At 38.2% G+C, this 25,252-nt stretch overlaps 1 protein-coding gene across 2 annotated transcripts in view; it reads left to right on the top strand.

The window, feature by feature from the left end:
* myom3 (myomesin 3) overlaps positions 1-25,252 on the top strand; it is a 75,831-nt gene that overhangs the window by 45,503 nt on the left and 5,076 nt on the right. For both annotated transcript variants that reach the window (XM_077575518.1, XM_077575519.1), the window contains exons 14-32: positions 136-263; positions 3,157-3,340; positions 4,487-4,661; positions 4,731-4,852; positions 6,580-6,767; positions 8,894-9,020; positions 10,827-11,008; positions 12,295-12,409; positions 13,820-13,976; positions 15,966-16,072; positions 16,843-16,887; positions 16,991-17,127; positions 19,629-19,773; positions 21,457-21,516; positions 21,702-21,769; positions 23,118-23,228; positions 23,292-23,379; positions 24,778-24,816; positions 24,927-25,032. In XM_077575518.1, coding sequence (XP_077431644.1) covers positions 136-263; positions 3,157-3,340; positions 4,487-4,661; positions 4,731-4,852; positions 6,580-6,767; positions 8,894-9,020; positions 10,827-11,008; positions 12,295-12,409; positions 13,820-13,976; positions 15,966-16,072; positions 16,843-16,887; positions 16,991-17,127; positions 19,629-19,773; positions 21,457-21,516; positions 21,702-21,769; positions 23,118-23,228; positions 23,292-23,379; positions 24,778-24,816; positions 24,927-25,032 — 2,284 coding nt within the window. The remainder of the gene's footprint in view (positions 1-135; positions 264-3,156; positions 3,341-4,486; positions 4,662-4,730; positions 4,853-6,579; positions 6,768-8,893; positions 9,021-10,826; positions 11,009-12,294; positions 12,410-13,819; positions 13,977-15,965; positions 16,073-16,842; positions 16,888-16,990; positions 17,128-19,628; positions 19,774-21,456; positions 21,517-21,701; positions 21,770-23,117; positions 23,229-23,291; positions 23,380-24,777; positions 24,817-24,926; positions 25,033-25,252) is intronic.

Genomic DNA, 25,252 nt, shown 5'->3' with positions numbered 1-25,252 from the left:
TGTTCAGTGAACTTATAGAAGTCATTTAATGTATAATTCATAATTTTCCAAAGAAGAAAAAGGTTATTGGGTTCTCCAGGGTTAAGCTCTTCTTCTCCTCCAACTGCTCTTTTTCATCTTCTCCTCACGCCACAGGTCAGGTCCGAATTCCCCTCCCGCCCACCAACGTCCACGCCTGCGAGCTGAGTGACACGTACGTGGTGCTGAGCTGGACCGAGCCAGAACCCCGCGGGAAGGAGCCGCTCACCTACTATGTGGAGCAGGTCAGCGTTATTGTCTTTCGAAAGACTGGAATCTGGATTTTTAATACAACTCCTTTATTGGGTCTCGTAGATGTACCTTATAATGTAGTTGGTCAATGTGTGCACATTAGTAATCCTTCCGCATATCATCGCTGCTTTGTGGAAAACAAACTAATGTCCATGTTTGTCATATTTTACATTTTTGTTTTTGGGATGAAACTGAATGCAGACATCCCAATATATATATATTTAAAAAATGTGAAAAACATTTATATCCATTTATTTTTTATTTTATATTTTACATTTTTAGGTTTTGGGGATGAAGTTTAATGCAGACATCCCAAAAAAATGTAAAATAAATAAGTAAATAAATAAATTAATTAATAAATAAAAATGTAACACTTATGTCCATTTTTGTAAGTTTTTTTTATTTTTATTTTTTTAACATTTTTACGTTATCGGGAGGAAACTGAATGCAGGGATCCCAAAAACATAAAAACGTATAATAAAAAAAAAAAAATTAAATAGAAGAAAAAGAAATGACAAACACATGTCCATTTTTGTATGTTTTATTTATTTTATTTTTTTATTTATTTATTTATTTATTTTTATGTTTTGGGGATGAAACTGAATGCAGACATCCCAAAAACGTGTTTAAAAAAAAATGAAAAAAAAGTGAAAAACACTTATGTCCATTTTTGTCTTTTTTTAATTTAATTTAATTTTTAAATTTTTTATGTTTTTGGGGATGAAACTGAATGGAGACATCCCAAAAGTGTAAAAAGTAAAAAAAAAAAAAAAAAATGGGGGGGGAAAATGGACACAAGTATTTTTTATATAGCAGCGACAACATGCTGAACTCGAGGATCAATGTTGTTTCATCATCGCGCGTTTGTTGATTTTGGGCCGCCCGGCGCTGGAAACATGTGGCAAATTTAAAGTACAGACTCCCAACTGCAGCTCTAATCTAACGAGACAGGTGCAGGTGAACACACACAAACAGACACGGACAGGCATGCACATCTGTGATTTCAAGGTTGGGTGCAGTTTAAGGTCAGCGCTCCCGTCACGTCCTCACGCGGCAGGGGGAAAAAATCTCACCACCTTTTATTCTTTTATCCCGGAGAATGATCAAAAGTTCAAACTGATGTTCAAATAAGATGAATCCCTCCACCTTGTGGGCGCTCGCCTTTTTTCTTTTTCGGCAATAAAGGCCCCCCCAGGTTCTGCAATATCAAGCCCAGACGCCCCAACATTTCCCAGCTCTATCAAGAACGTGCCGCAGGAAATATAATTTTTTATTGGACTGTTATTCGTTACCGGGGTAATAAAACTGTCAGAGCTGTCAAAGGCATATGTGAAATGCAAAAGTTTGCTACTTGACGTCCACTTATTTCTTGAAAATATATCTCTCGCCCTTGAGCAAGCTCTGTATAATCGTTGGTGCCTTTGACAGTCTTTTCTGGTTTGCGTTCCACCGCTGGCAAAGTGTGTTGGAAAGTCAAATAATGCTTAAACGGGAAATGTAGCCTGGGTTTTTTGTAACAAAATGTGACATTAATGCTAAAACTGGGCTTACCATGGATGATTTTAACTGTTTAACTTTAGAGGTCATCATCAAAGATAACAGTTTAAGCACTCCCGCTCTAGTAGAAATGCTTAACCAGACAAAGTGCAATTTTTGCAGAAATTGCGTGGGGATGCTGATAAGCTGAATGCTAAGATTTGAATGCCTGTGCTTCTGAAGTCAATTGAAAGATAAATTGCTAAAGTACTCAAATGTGGTCCAGGCGGGGTTTGAATCTAGGTTCTCCGTGGTGGCAGGCAATTGCTCTTTTCATTGCTCAATTCATTGTCTACCAATAAAAATGAATGGGAAAAAGTTTATATTTAACGTTAAATCGAGCGAATACTCTTAAGTAATGTGGAATCAGACGATAAATACCCTGGGAGGCGTGAATTTTTGAAACAAGTTGAAATTTGAACGATGTAAATCGGAAGTATGGACTGATTTTTCAAGGCCCTCAGAATGTTGTGTTCTATTGCTATAAAAACATGGAACCTACCAAAATAAAGATTAGAGTCTCTTATTTTATCAGGAAAAAAAGTATATTTGTATCTGTTTCCGTTTTGCAGCAATTAGCATTACAATATAGCTAAGTTTCATCATTATTCACATTCCTGTTGTGAAAACACTGCTTGTTGATCTCTTATACTGTGCTGCCACCGGCTGGCCATTTTTTGTAATAACTACCATTGTTTTAAGCCACCTCTTTATGTCAGAAACTGCAATAAAGCCTTCTGTATGCTCTTACATTAAAAAAAACTTTCTTTCTCTTTTTTTTTAGACGTATAAATACGTTTTTGGGAGTGAAGGACAAAGTATTAAAAAATGTATGTACACGTTTTTTGGGTTTGAATGAGTTAAAAAGTAACTGACTGAACAAAAGATGAAGGTTGTCTCGCGCATAATAAATTATTCACTTTCTTTTCTCAGGGGGGAATCAAGCAGTCACCACTGCAATGTTGTAGTATCACAGCTTTTTTTTTTTTTTTCTTAAGTGCGAATCTGAGTACAGATGTGCCATACCGACACACCAGTATCTGTGTCGCTGCATATTTTGCATTTACTTCCTTGCATCTGCACTCAGCCCTTTGAATCTCGAATCCATTGAAGTTTTTTCAAACTACCAACAGGTGACAGTCTTTATGCCTGCCAGCGCGTGAAGTGCTCGGCTGTAGATAACGACACAATTACCAGTGAGTGATGCTACTCTGTTGGGAAGGAGTTATCATACTTTGGCAGCTCACTCGTCTGCACATTGAGAATCCTCCGGCGCATTGCGGCGACTGAACAGAGATGGGGAGGCTCTTTGATAAATGGTCTGACTCGTGTTTTTGGGCTGGGTTTTAGTCGCAGGACGAGGGGAACAGCTGGGAAATGGCCAGTCTGGACGCCGTGGTCAACTCTACCAGGTTTCCCGTCTTTGACCTGGTCAAGGGAACGCGCTACCAGTTCAGAGTGCGTGCTGTCAACAAGTACGGCGTCGGTGAGCCGTCGGAGCCGAGCGGCCCCATCTGCTTGGGAAAAGCACAAAGTAAGGACTGTATGTCTGTGAGTGTGTGCGTGCACGACTACTCACTATTTGTTGAAAAAAATTCTTAGCTACTAACCAACCGACTGACGGGCTAAATGACCGACCAACCAACCAAATGAGCGACCAACCTACGGAGCAATTAACCAAACGACTGCCCAAGCCAATCAAAGCAACGAACTGCCCAAATGACCAACCAACAAGCAGACTAACTAAATAATAACCAACTTGAACCTATCAGTGTTTTGGACTTTTCCAATGTGTGCGACTCCACGGTCTTAACTGGTTTCAACTGGAAAGGGTGCCATAGAAAAATCACAGCAATATAACGGCCTATAATTCACCCTGGAGAACCCACGGGGTCAAATTTGGCCCCTATAAATTCTGCTACTCAAATAACAAAGACCTTCTTTTTTTTTTCAGCAGTGATTTTGTCCCTTCTTGTTTCCATTTGTAGATTCAAAATCCAGTTCTAAAATGCAACAAATAAAACTAAAAAATGATATTGTTCAATGTAGCTGTGGATTTGATTGATTATTTTCTAATTAGTTTACTGACAGTTTTTGTTATTCAGATTTTTCGAAATGATACCCCTAAATCCCAAAAGGGTCAAATTTCGCCCTAATCCTAAATTAGGGATTAAAGGGTTAAAATTGAAAAAACAGATAATTTGGTGTTCGGTGAATTTATAGCAGTCATTTAATGTATAATTCATAATTTTCCAAAGAAGAAAAAGGGTTCTTGGGTTCTCCAGGGTTAAATCACTTACCTAATTATTTATACCAATATGTGTATAATTCACCAACCGACTGATGGGCCAAGGAGCCGTCCGACACACCAAATAACTGAATGAGCAAAATAATAATAATAAGTCAACATGAATCATAATTTCTGAATGAGCCCCGGGCCACTTTTTACAGGAAAAGTTGGGCCCCAAGGCAAAAAAGGTTAAGAAAACCCCTGGCATAAACAATCAACCAACTCACCGACTGACCAAACGACCAACCAACCAATCAAAAAAAGAAAAAGAAAGAAAGATCATCCAAGTCGCAACCAATCAAACCCACTAATTGCCCAACCAGTCAACCAGCCGACCGACTGACTAAATGATCAATCTAACAGCTGATTCATATTTGTGTTTTTCCATAGGCGTCCCCGCTCCACCTTCCTCCATCTTGGTCTTCCGAGACACAGACACCTCAGTGTCGCTTCAGTGGCAAGAGCCCAAAGACAAACAGGACGTGCTGGGATATTACCTCTACTGCAGCGAAACCGGTCAACGGGACTGGAAGGTCGTCAACAACAAACCCGTTACCAACCCCAGGTGACGTAGAAGGCTTTACACCCCGCACACATATTTATTTTATTGATTCTTCTTTTTTATCTTCTTCAGGTTTACGGTCCACGGCCTCCAGACTCGTAAGGAATACGTGTTCAGGTTGAAGTCGGTGAGCCGAGCGGGAAACAGCGGCTACTCGGAGGAGTCTCAGCCCATCCTGGTCAAAGCCGCCATTCGTAAGTGCAACAACAGGTCTATTCTTGCTAGAAAAATTCACATTTATCTACAGTACGTTAAGGCGCTTTCAGTGATTTTGAAGTTGGCCGTGGTGTAAAACTGCCAATATAAAACAATCAACTGATTGATTGAAGGTCAATCGGCTGCCGGACCAACCAATCAATCAATCAAATGACAGAGCAAATAACCTAGCAACCAAACGGTTAATGGACTATCCAAATGACTGACTACCCAACTGTTCAACTAATTGATGAACCAATCAGGGATGTGATTTTTCCGCTAATTCGCGGAATTCCGCTTTTTTTATCTCCCCCCAAAAAAAAAAAATCAGATTTTTTTTTGTTTTTTTTTTGAATTTCATTGTGTATGCACATGACTCCGACAGATAACATCTTCTGCTATACCAAAGACATTTGTGATATGCTCTAATATGAGTTACTTTTCATTTGGTCATGATACAATTATTTGTTCATGAAATTTGAACTCTTCAACATTATTTATGTGTTAACTTAGTAATCACATTAGTTAGATATGATGATATTCTCAGTGATAGTTTTTAAAAGCAAAGGCATTTTTGAATGTGACTGATTTTGAGTTGACTAAAACTGCCATTTTATATGGGATAGTTCAATATACATTGAAAATTGATGCTGTTGTTTTGTCTATTTCTTTGTCATGTGAGTGCATTGAAAGTACTTAAAAACACGGAAAACCCATGAGCTCCGGGGGGCTTCGCTCTGGACCTAGCTGGGTGCCAGCGGCCCCCAGACCCCCAGCTAAATTTTCAGATAATTTCACTTTGGTCAAATCACATCCCTGACCAATGAATCAACCAGTAAACAAATTTATAGACTGACCAAAAGACACCAAACAATTGACTCTCAAACCAATCAAATGACTGTTGGACCAATCAATCAACCAACCGACTGATGGGAAATCCAACTATACAATCAACTAATGAACCAGCCAACTGTTTGACTAACCAACCAAACAAACAACTGACCAACTAAACAGTGGAGCAACCAACTAGAAAATTAATCGATTAATCGTCAAGTAATCGATTAGCAAATTAATTGACAACTATTTTAGTAATTGAGTAATCGTTTGAGACTTTTTTTTTTTTTAATCTTAAAAAATTCTCTGATTTCAGTGTATCAACAATAATTGTACACTGATTTCTGTAGTCCGTCATGAAAGAAGACGAATTATCTACATCTGTTTTTTAACAATGACTGAACCGGTAACATAGCACAACATCCATTCCCCTTTTTTTTTTAACCACAATACGAATACGAAATAAACACCAATCAGGAGTTAATGAACAGCAATCAGGGGGGGGGATGCTTTTGTAATACTTTTTAATGTAAAATTAAAATTAGTCCGATTAATCGATTGAAAAATCGATAGATTTATCAATTCTAAAAATTCGAAACAAAGAGTACCCAACGTTGTGTATCAACTCAAGTTAAAAAGATGCTTGCGTGTCAGCTATTATGATAAACTGTTTCTCAACAGAGACAGTTAGAGAGCCACTGGGCCTTTCTTGTGACTCAGTGTCAGATAACGTGACTCATTTTCTTGCTATTTGCTCCTTTCGTCTCCGCACTGTGGACGAATTGCCTTGAACTTGAATACTGTATATTCTTATTTGAATGTCGATTGTAAGTCTTACGAGCTGTGGCTTCCCTGCTGTGATTTCCCGTCATCTTTATTTGGTCTACCCCAGGCGTTCCCTCGGCCCCTTCGGCCATCGCTTTGCTGATGTGCACGGGCTCAGAGATGGTTTTGGGCTGGAGGAGGCCTCGCTGTGACGGCGGCGACCCCGTGAGGGGGTATTACTTGGACCAGCGGGAGGCGGGCACCGAAACGTGGCGGGAGGTCAACGTGAAGGCGCTCAGAGAGAGGCGGGCCACGGTCAGTACATTTACGAACCTCCTTGATGCTTTTTTTTTTATAGCCCCTCTTGTGTTCACTTTGAATGAGAGTTTTGCGGAAAGACATTTTTACACAAATTTCTATTATTTCTCCAGTTAGCCTCAAAGTAATGACAATATTGGCTTAAGCATCTCAAGCAGATTACATGTGCTCCATAATTAAACCAGTTGATGTCTTTTTGATTGTTTGAATGTTTTCATCCAGCTCAGGGGGCGGCCATTTTGCCACTTGCGGTTGGCTCATAATGACATCACAATTGCTCATTGGTCAGGTAATGACCAATCACAGCTCAGCTTCCAAGCCTCACATGACCAAACTCAGACCAAACAGGTGATTGGTCGTCCCTTACTTGAGCCCTGAGCAACTGTGATGTCATTTTCAGTTGAGACAAAATGGCCGCCCCATGAGATGGATAAAAACTGGATTTTGCCACTTAATTCATATTCCACAAATGCAATATTAGACTAATGGGGAAGTTAGAACTTTAAAGAAAGGGTTTTTATTTGGTGATTGTGAAGTGCTGCTTCCAAGAGTTAAAATTGAAATGTCTTTATGGGTAAAAAAAAAATTCTTACTACATTGTGAGCTCTGCTCCAACAAGTGCTGTAGAAGCCACTCTAGTCTTTTAAAGTCTGGCCACGTTCGTCATGGAAAGGACAGCTGGACTTGCCATTGGCAGTCGCTCATTTGCATGAGACAGTGGCTGAAATCTGTGAGACAAAAAAATAAGGAGTGTAGTAATACTGTGTGTGACCCAAACTGCCAAAATTTAAAATAAATGAATAAAAGTTCAAATAAAAACAGATGTAAAAATCTAATAAAAAAAATGAAACACAAAAAATAAATATAAATGGTAATAAAAACAACTATATATATATATATATATATATATATATATATATATATATAAAGATAAATGTCTAAATAAATACAAGAATAAATATATAAATAAAATCGCTCTGCTCTCACAATTATTTATTTCATGCTGCAGACGCTCTGTCAGGTCGAAATGTTATTCAAATGAGTGGGCGGTCCTAAGTGTGTCTAGGGTTGGGCTCCGCCGCTGGAAACTGCCTTTCAATAGTCGAGTGAGTGTTTTTATTTATTGATTGATATTTAATTCAATTTAAATATTTATTTTTGCATTTATTTCCGCATTTATTTTTATATTTATTTTTTGAATCTGTTTTTAATTTTTGTATTTATTTTTACTTTTTTAGGGTTACACACACACACACATATATATATATATATATATATATATATATATATATATATATATATATATATATATATAATTAGATTTTTTTATATCTGTTTTTATTTGCACTTTTACTTATTCATTTATTTATTTATTTTTAATGTTGGCCGTTTTGGTCCTCCGTATGAGTGAGCTTCTGACAAAATAATACAAAATACTCCGAATATTCTGACAAACTCATGACACAGGCCTGTTTTTCTGAGAATGCAAGCAAGGTGAGAACAAATTGTCAAAAAAAAAGGATTGCATCTACTGTACCTAAACATCATTTATTGAACAGGGTAGAGGCTGATTAGACAGAGGAATGAAAAGTGAGTCAAGGCATCAAACGCTACTTCTTTGCCCAAGTGAATTTCAAGCGTACTTTGAAAATCTAAAATGTAAAGTCAATTCCAAAAGTGAAAATGGTCTTTTCTTCTTCTTTTTTTTGGGATTCCACCGCACCTGCGAGTGCATCGCTTAGCCTCGGTAAGGCGAGAGCGTCTCACCGAGGCGATAAGAGTCTTAAAGTCTAAGTGGCTGCGAATAGTAAGATCAATGTGCAGATCAATAAGGCTGAATCCCTTCTCTTCCCAAAGCAAAAGTGTCTCGGGTGGTCTCAAGAGAAATGGCTGGCAGCAGCACTAATGCCTTCTCAAATGCTTGCCGGAGTCTGGAGAAAGGCTCCCGTGCGACCCGGGAGCAATAAATCCAAACAAACGTGGCGGGGAAGAGACAGCCACGATGCCGAGTCCAGCTCACTTGTGCATTAGTCAGCATTTTTCACACTTGCCGCTTCACTGGACTCATTATTTGGCTGTTGTGAGTTACCTTATTGGGTCTTTGTTTTTGTCTTTCGAAACAGGTTTCAAACCTGACCAGCGGGCTTTGGTACCAGTTCCGCGTTTTTGCTGCCAACGTGGTTGGTGTGGGGAAGTCATCGGAGGCCAGCGAGGCTTTTCTGTGTGAAGAGTGGACCATGCCGGAACCCGGTACGTTCCAAAACTGGGGGGGGGGGGCTTGGATGACAATCCATTGCTCATTAACCTCCAATTTGTTCATATTTTTTCGCAAGGGAAATAATGGTAATTATTCCAAAACATTTTTAAAAAGGGCTCTCTCAAATAAAGTCTTTGGATTTATTTTTAGCAGAAATATCGCTTATAGAAAAATTATTAAAAAATACAAAAAGTTCTGCTTTTGGTTTGGAGTTACTTTATTTCTCCTTACACCAAACAAGCTTTTGACACCTTTTTTTCTCGCAAGTTTTTTTCCCCACCAGAATGAAATCCATTTCCGTTGAAATAATAGGAAAACCCCATTCGTGAAATGTGAAAATAAGGCGAAGCTACTTTATTTACATTGCGCGTTTTGTACACACGGTGTATGAATGCGCTTCACAAAACAACATTTAAAGGAAAAATCATTTAGGATATTTAAAAAACTGAAAAAAATTAAGATGTTTAAAAGCAAAGTATATAAATAAAAAGTTAATGCAAGAATATGATTTTGGATGGATGGATGATGAATGGATGAATAAATAATAGATGGATGTGTGGATGGATGGATGGATGATTGACAGGTGGATGGATGGATGAATAGATAATAGATGGATGGATGCTTGATGATTGACAGGTGGATGGATGGATGGATGATTGACAGGTGGGTGGGTGGATGGATGGATAAATGGATCGGTGGATGGATGCTTGATGATTGACAGGTGGATGGATGGATGGATTTTGGAAATTCTCTAAAAGACCTTAATCATATAATCATATGTATGAGGATCTTGGATTTAAAAGCATTTACACTTGGGACTAACCAGCTCTGTTGGCGTCTTATTTCATGTGCATGCAGCATAACAGCTAAATGCTGATGCACCATGTTTTTTTTTCTCTGAACTTATTGACCCAAGCTTGCTGAGCTCAGAACCCTACCGGGCCCAGAAGCGTCATTTTTAAAATCGACACAGCCCATAATAAATGCTTCCTGTCATCTCAACCAATTTTGTCCAAATTCAATTGACGTTTTCAACAATTGAACACCATTAAATATGCATTCAGGGCGCACGGCTCTGCTGGTGCTTATGTCTGTTGCAAGCTCCTGCACCTTGTTTATTCATAAGGACAGGTGAGGCAAGGCAAACCGCAGGAAAATATTTGTGGCACATTCAATCTACTAATACTTTTGCAACATGGACACCTTGCCTTTCAAAAATGTTCAGGGGCAGCAGCCCAAAAATGGTGTAAGAGATTGTTATTTCTGAGTAAACAAGCTTTTCCACTTCATGCTCCCTTCTTATATAATACCTAGAAACTTTCAACACTATAGAATGCAGGCTGACGCCGCGTTTCATCATGCTGGTGCGAACCCAGCGTTCGTTAGTTGCAGAAAGGCCCCAGCTTGGCCTTCAAGTGTTGCCATGGCGACATGCAAAGTGAAAACAAAAGCCCTCGGGGATCCACGTGTGTTCCGAGCCCTGTATTGCACGGAAACATGGCTACACGCTCTCTCACACACACACGCACACATGCACGGCATCGCCGCTTGTGACATTAATATTGAAAATGGAACGAAGCACTCTCTGGCGCATGTCGTTTTTTTTGAAGCGCGGCTCATTTATCCTGCCGAATGGTCTTCCCTTGATGGCGTTAATAACTCGAAAGTGGGTCCCAAAAATCATTAGGCAAATTAACCGCCGTAGTCAGGTAGATGGAGGAACGTGGTTATGTTCCTTTGGCAGTTATTGATCGATGTCGTCATGGATACGCACGCTAAGCGCTCAATCTCTTTCTCAGGTTGTCCTTTTGATTTGGAGGTCCGCGAGGTGAGGGACGACTCGCTGGTGCTCCTGTGGGCTGCGCCGCTTTACGAAGGCCGAGGCCCCGTCACGGGCTACTTACTGGAAATCAGCCAGGGCGAGCAGGCCGACACGTGGACTGCTGTGAATGACAAGCCAGTCACGGACACGCATTATAAGGTGAGGACTCGTATAATAATGGTAAGCATATACCAGAAAAGTATTATTCATAACTCCATAAGAGCTGTGTAGTGTTACTTCACTTTAATTGTGTTTAATCTAAGGGTGTCAGGCGATTAAAAAATTTAATCGTAATTAACCCATTCACTCCCAACAATTTTCACTGAAGCAACCCTCTTCGCTCCCGGCTGTTTCATGGATTTTGACTGATTTTGCAAGGTCCACAGGATATTCTGTTCTATCGCTATAAAAACATGGAACCTACCAAAAGAAGGATTAGAGTCTCTTCTTTCATCAGGAAAAAAAATATATTTATATATATATTTCTATCTGTTTCCGTTTTGCAGCAATTAGCATTAGAATAAAGCTAAGTTTCATCATTATTCACAAATCAGTTTGAAACAGTGGGGAAAAGAGCTTGTTGCAACACGGCCCTGGCTGGTCTCTTATACTCTGCTGCCACCTGCTGGCCGTTTTTGTAATAGCTACGTATAAATACAATTTGGGGAGCAAATGAGTTGATCACATGACTTTTACGATTTTACACGATTAATCACAAATTTTATATCTTTTCTAAATGTATAATGATATGTACACTAAAAAAATCAAACTATTCATACTCTTGTTAACATCAAAGTCGATTTTTTTTAAACTAACAGAAATATTACTGCATCTTTTAGTCATTGATACAATAATTTCATAATTATTCATAAAATTGAGTTAATATTTAAAAGATGTACTGTACTGTACTGTACTGTAAGTGTAATATTGATTTGTGTTGAGGTAATTTTTCTGCCACTAGATGGCATAATTGCATTTGTAAGACGGTGGTGACAGCCCCATCTTTAACATGAAGTAACTTGTTGAAATTCTGCACATTTTTAAAATTATAAAATATAACTTGACCCCAGTCACCACAAATATATGCATTATTATTATTATTACATTTATTACTGTTAAATTTTGACATGGACGTGTCTGCTGCGTCATTAATTGCACGTAAAAAAAAATATATATATTTTTTAAAAACTTTAAATTAACTCAAAATGATTACACTAATTTTGACACCCCTAGTTTAATCTGATTATATAGTGGATAACTTCTATTGCCATTCTTCTGGATGAGGGAAATTAATTTGAATTACTAACAAACCAGAGGTGATTGGTGAACAACCTGTGTGTGTGTCCGCTGTATTCGAGGCAATTTCTGCAGCTCCAACATTTTTATAAAAACCCTGAGAAATTGCACGGGTGCTTAAAGTTTGATGCGTTTCTTATAACATGCAGGTTTCAGGTCTTCAGGCGGGTCAAATCTACCGTCTCCGTGTGTCGGCTGTCAATGAGGCGGGAGCGGGAGCCGCCTCCATCCCTTCGGAGCCAGTCACGGCGCAGACCTCGCCAGGTCAGCCTTTGCATAATTCTGTTTGTTACAGTGTACTATGTGAGCCCCTTTTCTACATGACACTTCGATACGGCAGGGCTGCACTAGAAACACTAGAAATGCCTAACAGAAAGAATTTGAGATGGGGTGAAAAAGTTACAATCCATTGCTATATTTTTTTCCTTCCATAGAAAATAGTATTTGTAAAATGTATTCTCGAACCATGCTGTAAAATAAAAAGAACAGAAATTATTATAATGTGTATTTTTTTTTAAAGCAAGAATGATACCTACATTTTTTTTTCAAAAAAAGCTAGTTTTAATATTTAAAATATAAATATAATGCATGTATGATGATAAATATGATTTCAAACTCATTTTACAAAATTACTCTTAAACGTAAATGGCTTAAATTTTATTCAATTTTTTTATGTACAAAAAATACATAAAAGAAAAATAAATACCTACATTTTTTTTCCAAGAATAGCCAGTTTTAATATTTAAAATAGAAATATAATGCATGTATGATCATAAATATTATTTCAAACAAATTTTCCAAATTTACTCTTAAAAATAAATAGTTTAAAGCTAATTCTATTTTTTTTAAATATACATAATAAATAAAATTAAAATAAATACCTCCTTTTTTTTAAGAATAGCCAGTTTTAATATTTAAAATATAAATATAATGCATGTATGATGATAAATATGATTTCAAACTCATTTTACAAAATTACTCTTAAACGTAAATGGCTTCAATTTTATTCTATTTTTTTATGTACAAAAAATACATAAAAGAAAAATAAATACCTACATTTTTTTTCCAAGAATAGCCAGTTTTAATATTTAAAATAGAAATATAATGCATGTATGATCATAAATATTATTTCAAACAAATTTTCCAAATTTACTCTTAAAAATAAATAGTTTAAAGTTAATTCTATTTTTTTGTTAATATACATAATAAATAAAATTAAAATAAATACCTCCTTTTTTTTAAGAATAGCCAGTTTTAATATTTAAAATATAAATATAATGCATGTATGATCATAAATATGATTTCAAACTCATTTTCCAAAATTACTCTAGCTAATTCTATTTAAAAAATAATAATAATAAAGTACCCAAAATGCACGTGGCAAAAACTGTCTTTTAACGCCTTCTCTGCAAAAAAAATAAAAAATAAATGAAAGAAAATGGCTAAACTTAGTTCCTCTCTAACATCACCATCCTGTTGCATCAGGTTATTTCTGACAGAGCACAAAGAAAATAAAAACTGGGTTTTACAGCTCGGCTCCACAGAAAAAAACTGGATATTGTAAATTCACGAACAATGGACAATTTTAAAAAATCGGTCCGCGAGAAACACTGTTCCACTTCTATGATAGCTTAAAACATAACCAAAAAAAAATCTTCCTTGTGTCATCCTCAGATACCAAAAACATGGAGGTGGGCGTGGACGACGACGGCTTCATCTACCTGGCGTACGAGTGCGATCACGTCTGCGACGGCCAAGAGGGTCTCTGGAACAAAAATTACACCGAGCCCATCGACGGCGCCAGAGCTCAGGCGGACAGCAAGGACGGCAGGTGGGAGGCGGGCTGCCCGCTCTGCGTGGGTGCGAACACGGGGTGATATCGTAGGGGTCGGCAACTCTGTGAAGAGGACGCGAGACGGAGCCAAGTTGGATTTCAGTCGCTGAACTCAACTCGCCAAAGTCTCTGACCTCTTCACACTCTTTTAAGTGCCTTTTCGTGTTCGTTTGCAAGCGATGTTCCGTCCTTCCCCGCTCCGGTCGTAAAACGATTTCATCCTCACACGGCCGAATTACATTAGGATAAATTACTTCTGCTTAAAATATGAGCTAATAGAGCGACTGTTGGCGTCAATGAGGCTTGAACAAGCCGGCTGGAAACTTGGGAGGATTCCCATCGAGTGCCAGCCCCGATGAGTGCCTGAATCTAGTGTTGAGGCCTCATGAAAAGGGACACATTGTGAAAAATTAACCTAAAGGGGAAGTCAATCCCCCCCCAAAAAATCTTGACAACAATATGTTCTATGCAGCCCCACTACTCTAAATATGTTATTCTGGTTAATATTGCGTTAGTGGAATATTAAGCAGCAAAATCCAGCAGTTTTATCAATATCAGAAGGCGGCCATTTTGCCACTTGCTGTCAAGTGAAAATGACATCACAGTTGCTCAGGTCTCAGGTAACAACCAATCACAGCTCAGCTACAGAAAACGGGTGAGCTGTGATTGGTCGTTGCCTAAGCCCTGAGCAACATTGATGTCGTCTTCAGTCGACAGCAAGTGGCAAAATGGCCGCCCCCTGGGATGGATGAAAACGGCTGGATTTTGCTGCATAAGTCATATTCCACAAATGTAATATTAATCACGATGTCATGTTTAGCTCTTTTACTGCCAAAAACGTCAATTGGCGTTAAGGATACGCCCATTTAATAGTTTTTTTTTCTCAATGAGCAGTGCAATGTCTTGTGCAGCGCTGCTTTGTCATGGGGGTGGAAAATCCCAAAACGCCCACTAACTATGGCCAGCAGATGGCAGCGTCGTATCTCTTTTCAGTGGGCTCCCGGTAGTATCAAATTACATGAAAACATGGCAGACCTTAGGAAATAAAATGTTTTCAAAGATGACGAGAATGATCAAAGTGTTTGTCACATTAAATCTAATTTTGCGTCACTAAACAAAAAAAAAAAATATGAGTGTCAAAGTCACTGTTGTGCAGAGAATTTATTATTTTTCACTTTTCACTCAAATAACCTATTTTCAAATGGTGATTACTAAAAAAAAACGGAATAAGGTAGAAACATACTTTTTTTTTCTAAAAAAAGAATGGAATTGGAGCATGTTTATGTAGTCATAGCACACAATATTCTGTTTGCCTTGAAAGATGAGTAAAAATGCTCAAAATGGGCTGGCACAGTAGGGGTTGTTTTTTGAATAACGTTTGGCAGTAAAAGAGTTAGACTTAGTGAGGTCACATGGTTTCAATTCAAACGGTTGGGCGTCGGGAGTGCATGCATGTTAAAGTACACAACCAAGAAAAACTTGGGAGCTGCCTTTTTTTCCCAAAACGTACACGTGAGCCAGACATTCCCAATTTTGCTGAATTGCAGTTCGGCAAATTGACATAATACTGCCCGCTAAAAGGTAAGATGCACTGTTGTTGGATGCACAGATTAGCTTTAGCGTCAATGTTCACACAAGCTCACTATGGACAGTACCTGCTGCCATCTTGTGGAAGAGCACTTAATTCTTCTGGCCCGTTGCTATCACAGTGGCTCATTTGCATAAGGTAGAAACAGGACCGTCCCCTCAAAACTCCCCTCTGAGTTCCGCTTGGAACGATAGTGAAAAGTATACTTTAATTATTATTATTTTTATTTATTTTTTTTACTGAAAGTTCTTTAGAAACAATTTTGAAACAAAAAACACATGCCCCCTTAAATGATTCTAGCTAATGAATGCAGTATGGACTCAAAGCACATCACGGTGTGTCTTTAGGCCTTCACAAAGGTTAAAAACGGCACACTTGATGGTCTTTGTCTCCATTAGGTCTGTCCTAACCTTCAGCGACGCGTCTGAGGAAGACCTGGGCCTCTACACCGTGGAGATGAGCGACGATCCCAGCCTGTCATCCAGCTACCTCCTCACAGCCGAAGGTTGTGGGAAATGACGTATCTATCGATCGTTGAGAATCTCGAATGTTCTATGCCAAAACATCTGGAAAGTCTTGTTTTCCCATCGGCACTTTACGATTCACCTTTGGAACAGTGGAACATATTCAAATTTGTTTACTAAACAGCACTTTGAAAATGAAGGAGTTTTATCATTCCGACAGACTCACTGCAATATGTAAATGCTGCCCCTACTGTTATACCTTTGGAAATTAGAAGAAAAAAATTGCAAAGGATAAACTAAATCTATTTGTCTTTTGACTTTGATGTGACTGAAGACTTTGTAAAAAATAAAAGAATTAAAGTAAAATAAAATAAAATTAATTCTTGGACTGGAAATTTAATTGAAACGAATAAAAAAAAAAAATTGTGTTGCACATATTTTTTTCTTAGAAATTTAAAAAATATGTTTTGATTTTTGAAATTATCTTGATGCCGCAACAAGTTTTTTTTTCTTTATTTTTCTCAAGCTACTGCACCCATTGTGATATATTCAAAAGTTCACCAAATTTAATATTTCACAAAAATTACATTAAAATTTGGAAAGTTAAAGTTTTTCATGTGAATGTTGTTGATTAATTCTGCGAACACATATGGACTGACTGGCAATCACCTCCAGTGGCATCACAAAGATGAACTCAGTGAATCAAATTCGCTCAAGGTCGCTACGCCAATAAGCCGTCGTGTTCTCCATCAACTTTTCAAAATGTGATCAATGGAATAAAAGTTTAATGAACCTCTTCTCTACCTTGCAGACCTTGAACGCCTCAAAGAACTCAGCCAGCAAGTCCGAAATCCACGTATGCGTCTTCTCCTCATTTTATTTTTGAACTCATTCTAGTATTTTATTCAGTGATCTTTTCTTTACTTTTTTAACGATCGAAATTTCTCATCCTTTGCCAGTAATCGCACTCAAGTCGGGATGGCATGTGGAGGTCTCGGAGACGGGCGGCGTGCGTCTGTGGCTCCAGACGGAAAGTCTGAGCGACAATGCCGAGCTGCGTCTGGTTTTCAACGACAAAGAAATCTCCAGCACTCCAGTAAGAAACTAGATAGGGCTTATCATCGCCACCATGGCAACCGCCATTGATTCGAGTCGGACCTCTCTTGCCGTTCATTGGCTGGGAAAATTGTGCTTGATGCAAGCATTGAATTTCTCCTCACAGCACAACATTGGCCTTCAACTGACAATGGAGCCTCTAAATCATAAAGCCTGTGTTGTGTCGTTTTAGATGTCATATAGGTATAAAGAGAAGTTGAAATCAAATTAAAATAAAGTAAAACTACTACGCTTTTGAAGATGCATCATGGTGAGTAAATATGTCATAGTTTATAAGCCTCTCCACCAGAGGGCGATATTTTTCAATTTTACGCAAAATCGGTGAAGGGCTGTAATGTCTTATTTGGTTCCACGAATATTTATCAGCGTTTTTTGAAGAATGTTTTTGTTTGTTTTATTTACCATACATCATTGACTGGCGTCAATTGTACATGGGTTTTTACTTTCCGTGGGCTGGGCCAGTCACTTTCCACCGCCCGCGATTGGCGAGTAAATACAAACGTTTTTTAAGTAGATATATTGCTGCATCGTCTGACCAAATCGGTGATCGTTGATCGGCCCAAAAAATCCTGATTGTGTAAAAGCCTAATTTTAACTAAATACATTTCATTTAACTCATTCACTCGCAGCCATTTTCACTGAAGCAATCCCCTTCGCTCCTGGCTGTTTTACTGGATTTTGACTGATTTCGCAAGGTTCACAGAATATTGTGTTCGATTGCTATAAAAAAAAATTTTTTTATTAAATTACTGGTAATTATTATATTATAATATAATATTAGAATTATATTATAATTATAATTATAATATTATAATAATTATTAATTAGTTAATTAATTATAATTAAATTAATTACTGTTTTCCTAATTGATAAAATAAATGTATAACATATTTTACACGCACATTTTATTTTGATTTTTACCACGTCTATTAATGCCTTGACCCAAATTTTGAAATTTTGTGGATTGAACTCCATTTTTTAAACATTCCACTTTGCACTTTTTTCTGTATATAAATAAATAACGGGAGAAGTCAGAGCGTTAATTAAAACCCTGCAGAATGAGATGTTAATAACGCGGAGCAGGTGAGAGTTACGCCTCGCTAGCAAGTGAGGCCAAGGCGACGCCCACGTGGGCCCGACGCATTGCCGTGAGTTGAAAAAAAAAAAAGCAAACGGGCAACAAAGGTGGGACAAATTGACAATTTTGCACGTCATAGACTGGAGGAAATTACCCTTGGGGCGCAGGAAAATAAAATGACAAATAACATGATAGGGCCGAGTAACACAAATATTATTTTAGAGCGGTCTCGGGAAGGACCTTTTAAATGTGTTTTCACACTCAAAACAGATGCTGCACAATGCATTTTATTATTACATTCCATGTCTATAATGAAGTCAGACAAGTGGAGGGTTGTGGAATGACCTCCCCCAAGGCCAAACTGTTGAATGAAGAATTTATGACGTTACAAAGAGAGAGGCTTGGGGCATTTTTTGGAGGGGAAGGGATTGATTTGATTGTTTTATCTTTATGGCCTACAAGTGGTCTTCATACATGTCCATCCATCCATCCATTTTCTTGACCGCTTTTCCTCACAAGGGTCGCGGGGGTGCTGGAGCCTATCCCAGCTGGCTTCAGGCAGTAGGCAGGGTACACCCTTGAACTGGTTGCCAGCCAATCACAGGGCACACAGAGACAAACAACCATACTCACAATCACACCTATGGACAATTTGGAGTGTTCGATTAACCTGCCATGCATGTCTTTGGAATGTGGGAGGAAACCGGAGTACCCGGTGAAAACCCACGCAAGCACGGGGAGAACATGCAAACTCCACCCAGGAAGGCCGAAACCCGGACTCGATCTCACGTCCTCTGCACTGGGAGGCGGACGTGCTAACCAGTCAGCCACCGTGCTGCCGCTTCATAACTCATATTCCACAAATATGTAATCAATCAGAGTTTAGACTAGTGAGGTCACATATAAGATATTATTGTCAAGAAATTATTCAAGGTTGACTTCCATTTTAAACCCAATCCAACATGGCGTCACCATTCACTCACTTATTTGCATCAACCGTCTCACCGGCAGCATCTGCCACTCACGCGCCGCTCGCGTCTCATTTCCATTCGCTCCATTATCTGCCTGCTATCCCGCGTTCCATCGGAGGAACGCTGATTACGCCTCGTTTCTGAATGATCACAGCTGAGGTCTGCGAATCCAAAAGCCCATTTAGCTGATTAGCGCCCTCGGGCTTGCCGTACATCACATCGCCGCACGCCGCCGCTGCGCCACCATCGCGCAATCGTACACTCCACGTAATGAACATAAAAGCCTGGGAAATGATCTCAAATGCTGTTTTCCCCCGCTTCTGATTGTGTCCTGCATGAATTGCAAAATATTTCATAATGCACTTGGGTGAGTAGCTCTCTCCGAACGACCCCTCGTTCATACCTCGTATCTTCTCGTTTGTCCGTCTGCAGCGCCGCAGGATCCACTTTGACAAGGCCGCCGGTCTGGTGGAGGTGCTGATGGATCGGATGAGCCACGAGGACGAAGGCTCGTACACGGCCCAGCTGCGCGATGGACGTGCCAGGAACCAATTCACGTTGGTCTTGGTGGATCATAGTGAGTCACAGAACAGATTCGATGCCTTCAAGCTCTTATGATCGGTCATCAATACTCTTTATAGACAAATCCGGCGTTTACTATGGAGATATGAGCCACTTTGCCACCGCCTGCTGGCGTTTTCCACAAAACGGCGTTGTGGAGTACAAAGTTAGAGGTCGATCGGGGGTAGGACAGTTCATGTGTGTAAGAGTATCCTCTGTTGCTGGATTAGGGGTGACCATTTTTATTGGCAATTGATACCATATTTCTTCAAATCGAATAAAATAATAATTTAGTTTTGTGTGCATCGACTTCATGTTTCTTGCTAAAATACCCAAATTGCAAATTGTCTTCACTTTCAGCATTTTTTTTTTACTAACAATTCCCCTTTTAAAATAAAAAAAATGAAGAATTTTTTTTAACTAGCATTATCAGGCGATAATTTTTTTTAATCATAATTAATTGCATGACTCTCAAATTTTATATCTGTTAACATAAAAGTGTGGGGGGGTTAACTAATATAAATATGGCTGCATCTCTGAGTCATTGATACAGTAATTTAATAATAATTCATAAAATTTTGTAAAATTAAAAAGATGGACTGTAGTGAAGTGTAATATTGATTTGTGTTGAGGTCATTTTTCTGCCACTAGATGGCATAATTGCATTTATAAGACATTGGTGACAGCTCCACAAATATATGCATCGTTCTTAAATTTATTACTGCTGAATTTTTACGTGGACGTGTCAGCTGCGTTGCAAATTCATTAAATTAACTTGACACCCCTAATTTGAGCCAATTTTGAATTCTAAACAAGTTACGTAATCATCAATTTCTTGTGTTTATGCAATATGAAAAAAATTGTTTGAAACGCAAAATTTGTTTGACACGCATGATTTAGTCTAATTAAAAATATATATATTGGTGTAAAAATGATTACAGCTGTAAACAAATACTTGTTATTATTTAAAAAAACACATCAAAATTGGTTACAAAAATTAAACACTGAACCAATTACTTATAACTAATAATAATAATACAAAAATTGTCAAAGATCATAACCTAAAACCCTTCCCCAAAAACCTCTTATACCTACAACTGACTAGAGTATATAAATAAACAAAAACTGCCAGCCTGAGGATATATCTAAGCTAAACATACATTAACATTAACAAACTAATAATGACAGTAAATCTATTTTAAATGCAAAAGGCCTTTCCACAATAACTGTCCTACACACAATGAACTCTTCAAGCAGTATATATTTTTTTTAAATAAATCAACCTTTCTAATAATTATAATTTAAAAAATACAATACAAACTAAAGCGGAATAAACATCTAACACTTGACAGACTGCTTTTGAATAAACACTGGGGAGAAAAAAACGCCTCTCCCAACTATGAGGAAAGCCAATAAAGGGAAGAAAAAAAATTCTGACATTGACCTTGTTTTAAGTTAATACAATTAAATGTATAAATAGCAACGGTAATACAATAAAATGGCATGCCTTTCCCAAAATAACATCTCACACCTCGCAGACAACCACAGAAACGAGGAAACAGTAGCCAAAGCTGTGAAAAGCATCCAACTTCCTCTTGCTGCTTCTCTTTTGTCTAATGTAATTAGACTGTGTCGGTGTATCTAATCAACTGTCTAATTATCTATGTCTTTCATCAACCCCCCCCCCTTCCCCCAACAGAATTCCGCGAGCTGCTGGCCCTGGCAAACGCCAAGCGACGCGACCACGAGCGAAAGAGCGGTGAGACGTGCGCGGCGGCGCGCTTCTCTCTGTAAACACGCCACGTCCTCCGTTCACATCCACATTGAAAATGCGGCCGCCTCATTACGATAACAAATGGCTGCCGGTGACCTTTAAGTGGCACAGATGCACACTGAGCTCGGCATACATCACCGTGACATTGTCATCCTTTGCTTCTCCCAAAGGACCGTACTTCGAGGAGTTCTTGTCGTGGGACGTTAACGAGGATTGCCAAGTGATAATAAAGTGCAAGGTACTTAATTGCGGCGGTGAATATAATGGCGCTGTGAATTTCGTCTGCCGTTGCGTGACGGTCATTAGTGCAAACGGTAAAAGAGGAACTGTCGTAAAATGCTTCAAAAAAGCGGGATCATATTTTTCATAAATTTTGAAGTTTGAGTGTTTGTTTTGATTCAAATTGGCCCATTTTAAAGTTTCAAAATACTAAAATAAAGAAATATGTGTTGCATCTAGTAGCTGGATTTCATGGATTTGTTTTTCTTGGAATCAAAATGAACCCAAATTGGGTCAAAAGTGGACTGACCCAACTTTTTAATTAACCCAAAAAGTTGTGTCAAATGAATAACCCCAAAATTGGGTTGATTTCTGGGTTATTCATTTAATTTGACCCAATACCTCAAAAAGTTGGGTTGGTAAATTTTTTACCTAATTTTATTGGGTTAGTCAACTAACTCAAAAAGTTGGATCAAATGAATAACCCACAAAACAACCCCAAAATTGGGATGATTTGTGGGTTATTAATTTAATTTGACCCAATACTTCAAAAAGTTGGGTTGGTAAATTTTTTACTTAATTTTATTGGGTTAGTCAATTAACCCAAAAAGTTGGGTCAAATGAATAACCCACAAAACAACCCCAAAATTGGGTTGATTTGTGGGTTATTAATTTAATTTGACCCAATACCTCAAAAAGTTGGGTTGGTAAATGTTTTACCTAATTTTATTGGGTTAGTCAATTAACCCAAAAAGTTGGGTCAAATGAATAACCCACAAAACAACCCCAAAATTGGGTTGATTTGTGGGTTATTAATTTAATTTGACCCAATACCTCAAAAAGTTGGGTTGGTAAATGTTTTACCTAATTTTATTGGGTTAGTCAATAAACCCAAAAAGTTGGGTCAAATGAATAACCCACAAAACAACCCCAAAATTGGGTTGATTTGTGGGTTATTCATTTGACCCAACTTTATGGGCTTAATATCTTACCCATAAATGTTCATCATACATAATAAGTTAGTTTTTCATAAATTAAGTATTTATTTTTGGAGGACTTCATAAAAACTGAAATGTCCCCCGATTAGATGAAATGTTGCCAACCCCTCCTTAAATATTTCTATAGTTTATATATTATGTTTTGATTAAAAAATAAGTATTTTTCAACTAAGAAAGGAAAGAATGTCTTTTAAAAAAAAGCTTTACTTTTATTCTTTGTTTATTCTAAATGTTTACTATTACTTTTTTTTATTTTAAAAAAAAAAAGCCCTTTATGTGCTACTTTATCATAAATCTATATATTTTTTAAAATTTTCTGTCCTAAATACACTGACTTGCATCCGATGTAATGTATCTCTGCTTCCATAGGTGACAAACACAAGCAAAGACTCCAGCCTCAAGTGGTTCAAGGACGGCGGGGCGGTGACACAGGCTGATTATGACCCCCAGTCTGGAGTGAGCGCGCTCACCATCCCACAGGTATTCAAACACTAATCAATATTTGTGTCCGTTTTGAATATATAATTAGATGAGTCCCCACAGGTTGAAAAAAAGCAGGCGGGCTCGTATAAAGCGGTGGTGTCTGATGCCAGAGGAGAGGACGTCAGCACCTTGGCGTTGCGGGATGAAGGTGATGGGAGCTCATTTGGTTTAATGGCCTTTTTTTTCCCTTTTTTTGCACTATACCATATCACTTTGTTAAGGGGTGTATGTTGTCTCCTTTCCAATCTGCTTGGCCAACAATCGGTGATAAATCCATTAAATACTTTAGTTTTTGCTCCCATTTTTTATGAGATGAACTCAAAGATCTAAAACTTCTTCCACATCAATATCACAATTTCTCTCAACGAGCACTTCTCCTTTTCCGAGATAATCCATTCCACATCAATATCACAATTTCTCTCAAAGAGCACTTCTCCTTTGCCGAGATAATCCATCCCACCTCACAGGTGTGCCATAACAAGATGCTGATTCGACACCATGGTTAGGTGTGCCTTAGACTGCCCACAATAAAACTGACTCAGAAAACCAGTCAGTACTGACCCCACCTCCACCCTAGCCTGGAAATCCAGACTCACTCGCGACAGTAGTGAATGACTTATGACGTTGTTGCGGCAAAAACTTGAAGATTGAAGAGTGGCGTTGCTCACGAAGACGACTTCACGCAAATAAACGAATTTGATTGGCCGGCCTGTTTTCGGCCAGTGTCGAATCGCTGTCTATGGACGCTTGTTGAGACCCACTTTCTTTTTCAAGAAAGTGGGTGTGGCTTGCCAGGCTACCACCACCCCCCCACCCAAAAAAACAAACTGCGCCTTTCAGATAATTAATAATTATAAAATATATATAATAATTTTTAGAATTATGTATTATTAATATAACTATTTTTTTAATTATTATTAATAATAAGAATAATTATTATTTATTATTATAATTATTATTATTCATTATAATAATTATAAAAAAATATATATAAAATAATTAATCTTTTTTATATCAGCATCTTGATATGGCACACCTGTGAGGTGGGATGGATTATCTCGGCAAAGGAGAAGTGCTCACTATCACAGATTTACACTGGTTTGTGAATAATATTTGAGTGAAATTGTGATATTGACGTGGAAGAAGTTTTAGATCTTTGAGTTCATATCATAAAATAATTCTTAAAAAGTTTTTTTTTGTTTAGTGTATTTAGAATGGCAAATCCTTTCGTGGACCAAAAAAGGGTCTTTGTGATTGTGACATGAAACAGTACAAAAAATGTCCGTTGCATTTTTTTATTTTTTTTTAGATGGACTTATTTTGCATAACAACACGCTTGACATTTCTTTCCATGTCATGTGAGGATTCTCTCACATTTTAATAATCTGATCCGATTTTTTTTTTTTTATTGCTGGTCTCTCGCTTTAAGGACGAAGCAGTAGCCGCATGTATGTGGGCTTTCTTGATAACATCAGCGAGTAGCCTGGCTTTCGGTCGTAAATGTCACACACACCGCTTATTATTATGAGTTTATGTTTCTTCACAGAGTACGACAAGCTTCTCCAGCAGCTGAGCAAACAATGCGGTGAGCGAGTCACACGGCGGAGGAACCCCCGCCGATGTGCTGTGTTGACAACATCCTCCATCCGTCTCTCCATCCGTCTCTCCATCCGTCTCTCCAATCCGTCCCTGCAGGATTGTCAGCGGGTCCGCTGAGGGTTCAGAGCACGGCAGAAGGTTTCAGGCTCTACTGCTGCCTCACGTATTATATCAGCTACCTGAAGACCACCTGGAGTTCCAAGTAAGGCCGAGTCGAAGAAATACTGACAAGGACAATATAAGTTATAGGAAAGTATATGAACGCTGATGTTTGGGAAATGATTTGATTCAAGTGGAGCCAAAAAAAAGTCTCAAAAGATAAATGGGCTGTCAAGCCTAATTTGAATGTAATTTTTTTACATTCATTCTATAAGCTCATCCCATCATTAGTCATGTTTGCTTTAAGTAATGTCCTATTTGTC

The sequence above is a fragment of the Vanacampus margaritifer genome, chromosome 9 (assembly GCF_051991255.1).
Source record: "Vanacampus margaritifer isolate UIUO_Vmar chromosome 9, RoL_Vmar_1.0, whole genome shotgun sequence".
NCBI lineage: Eukaryota > Metazoa > Chordata > Actinopteri > Syngnathiformes > Syngnathidae > Vanacampus > Vanacampus margaritifer.
The sequence above is the reverse complement of the archived record's forward strand: the minus strand, read 5'-3'. Positions and strand labels throughout refer to the sequence as shown.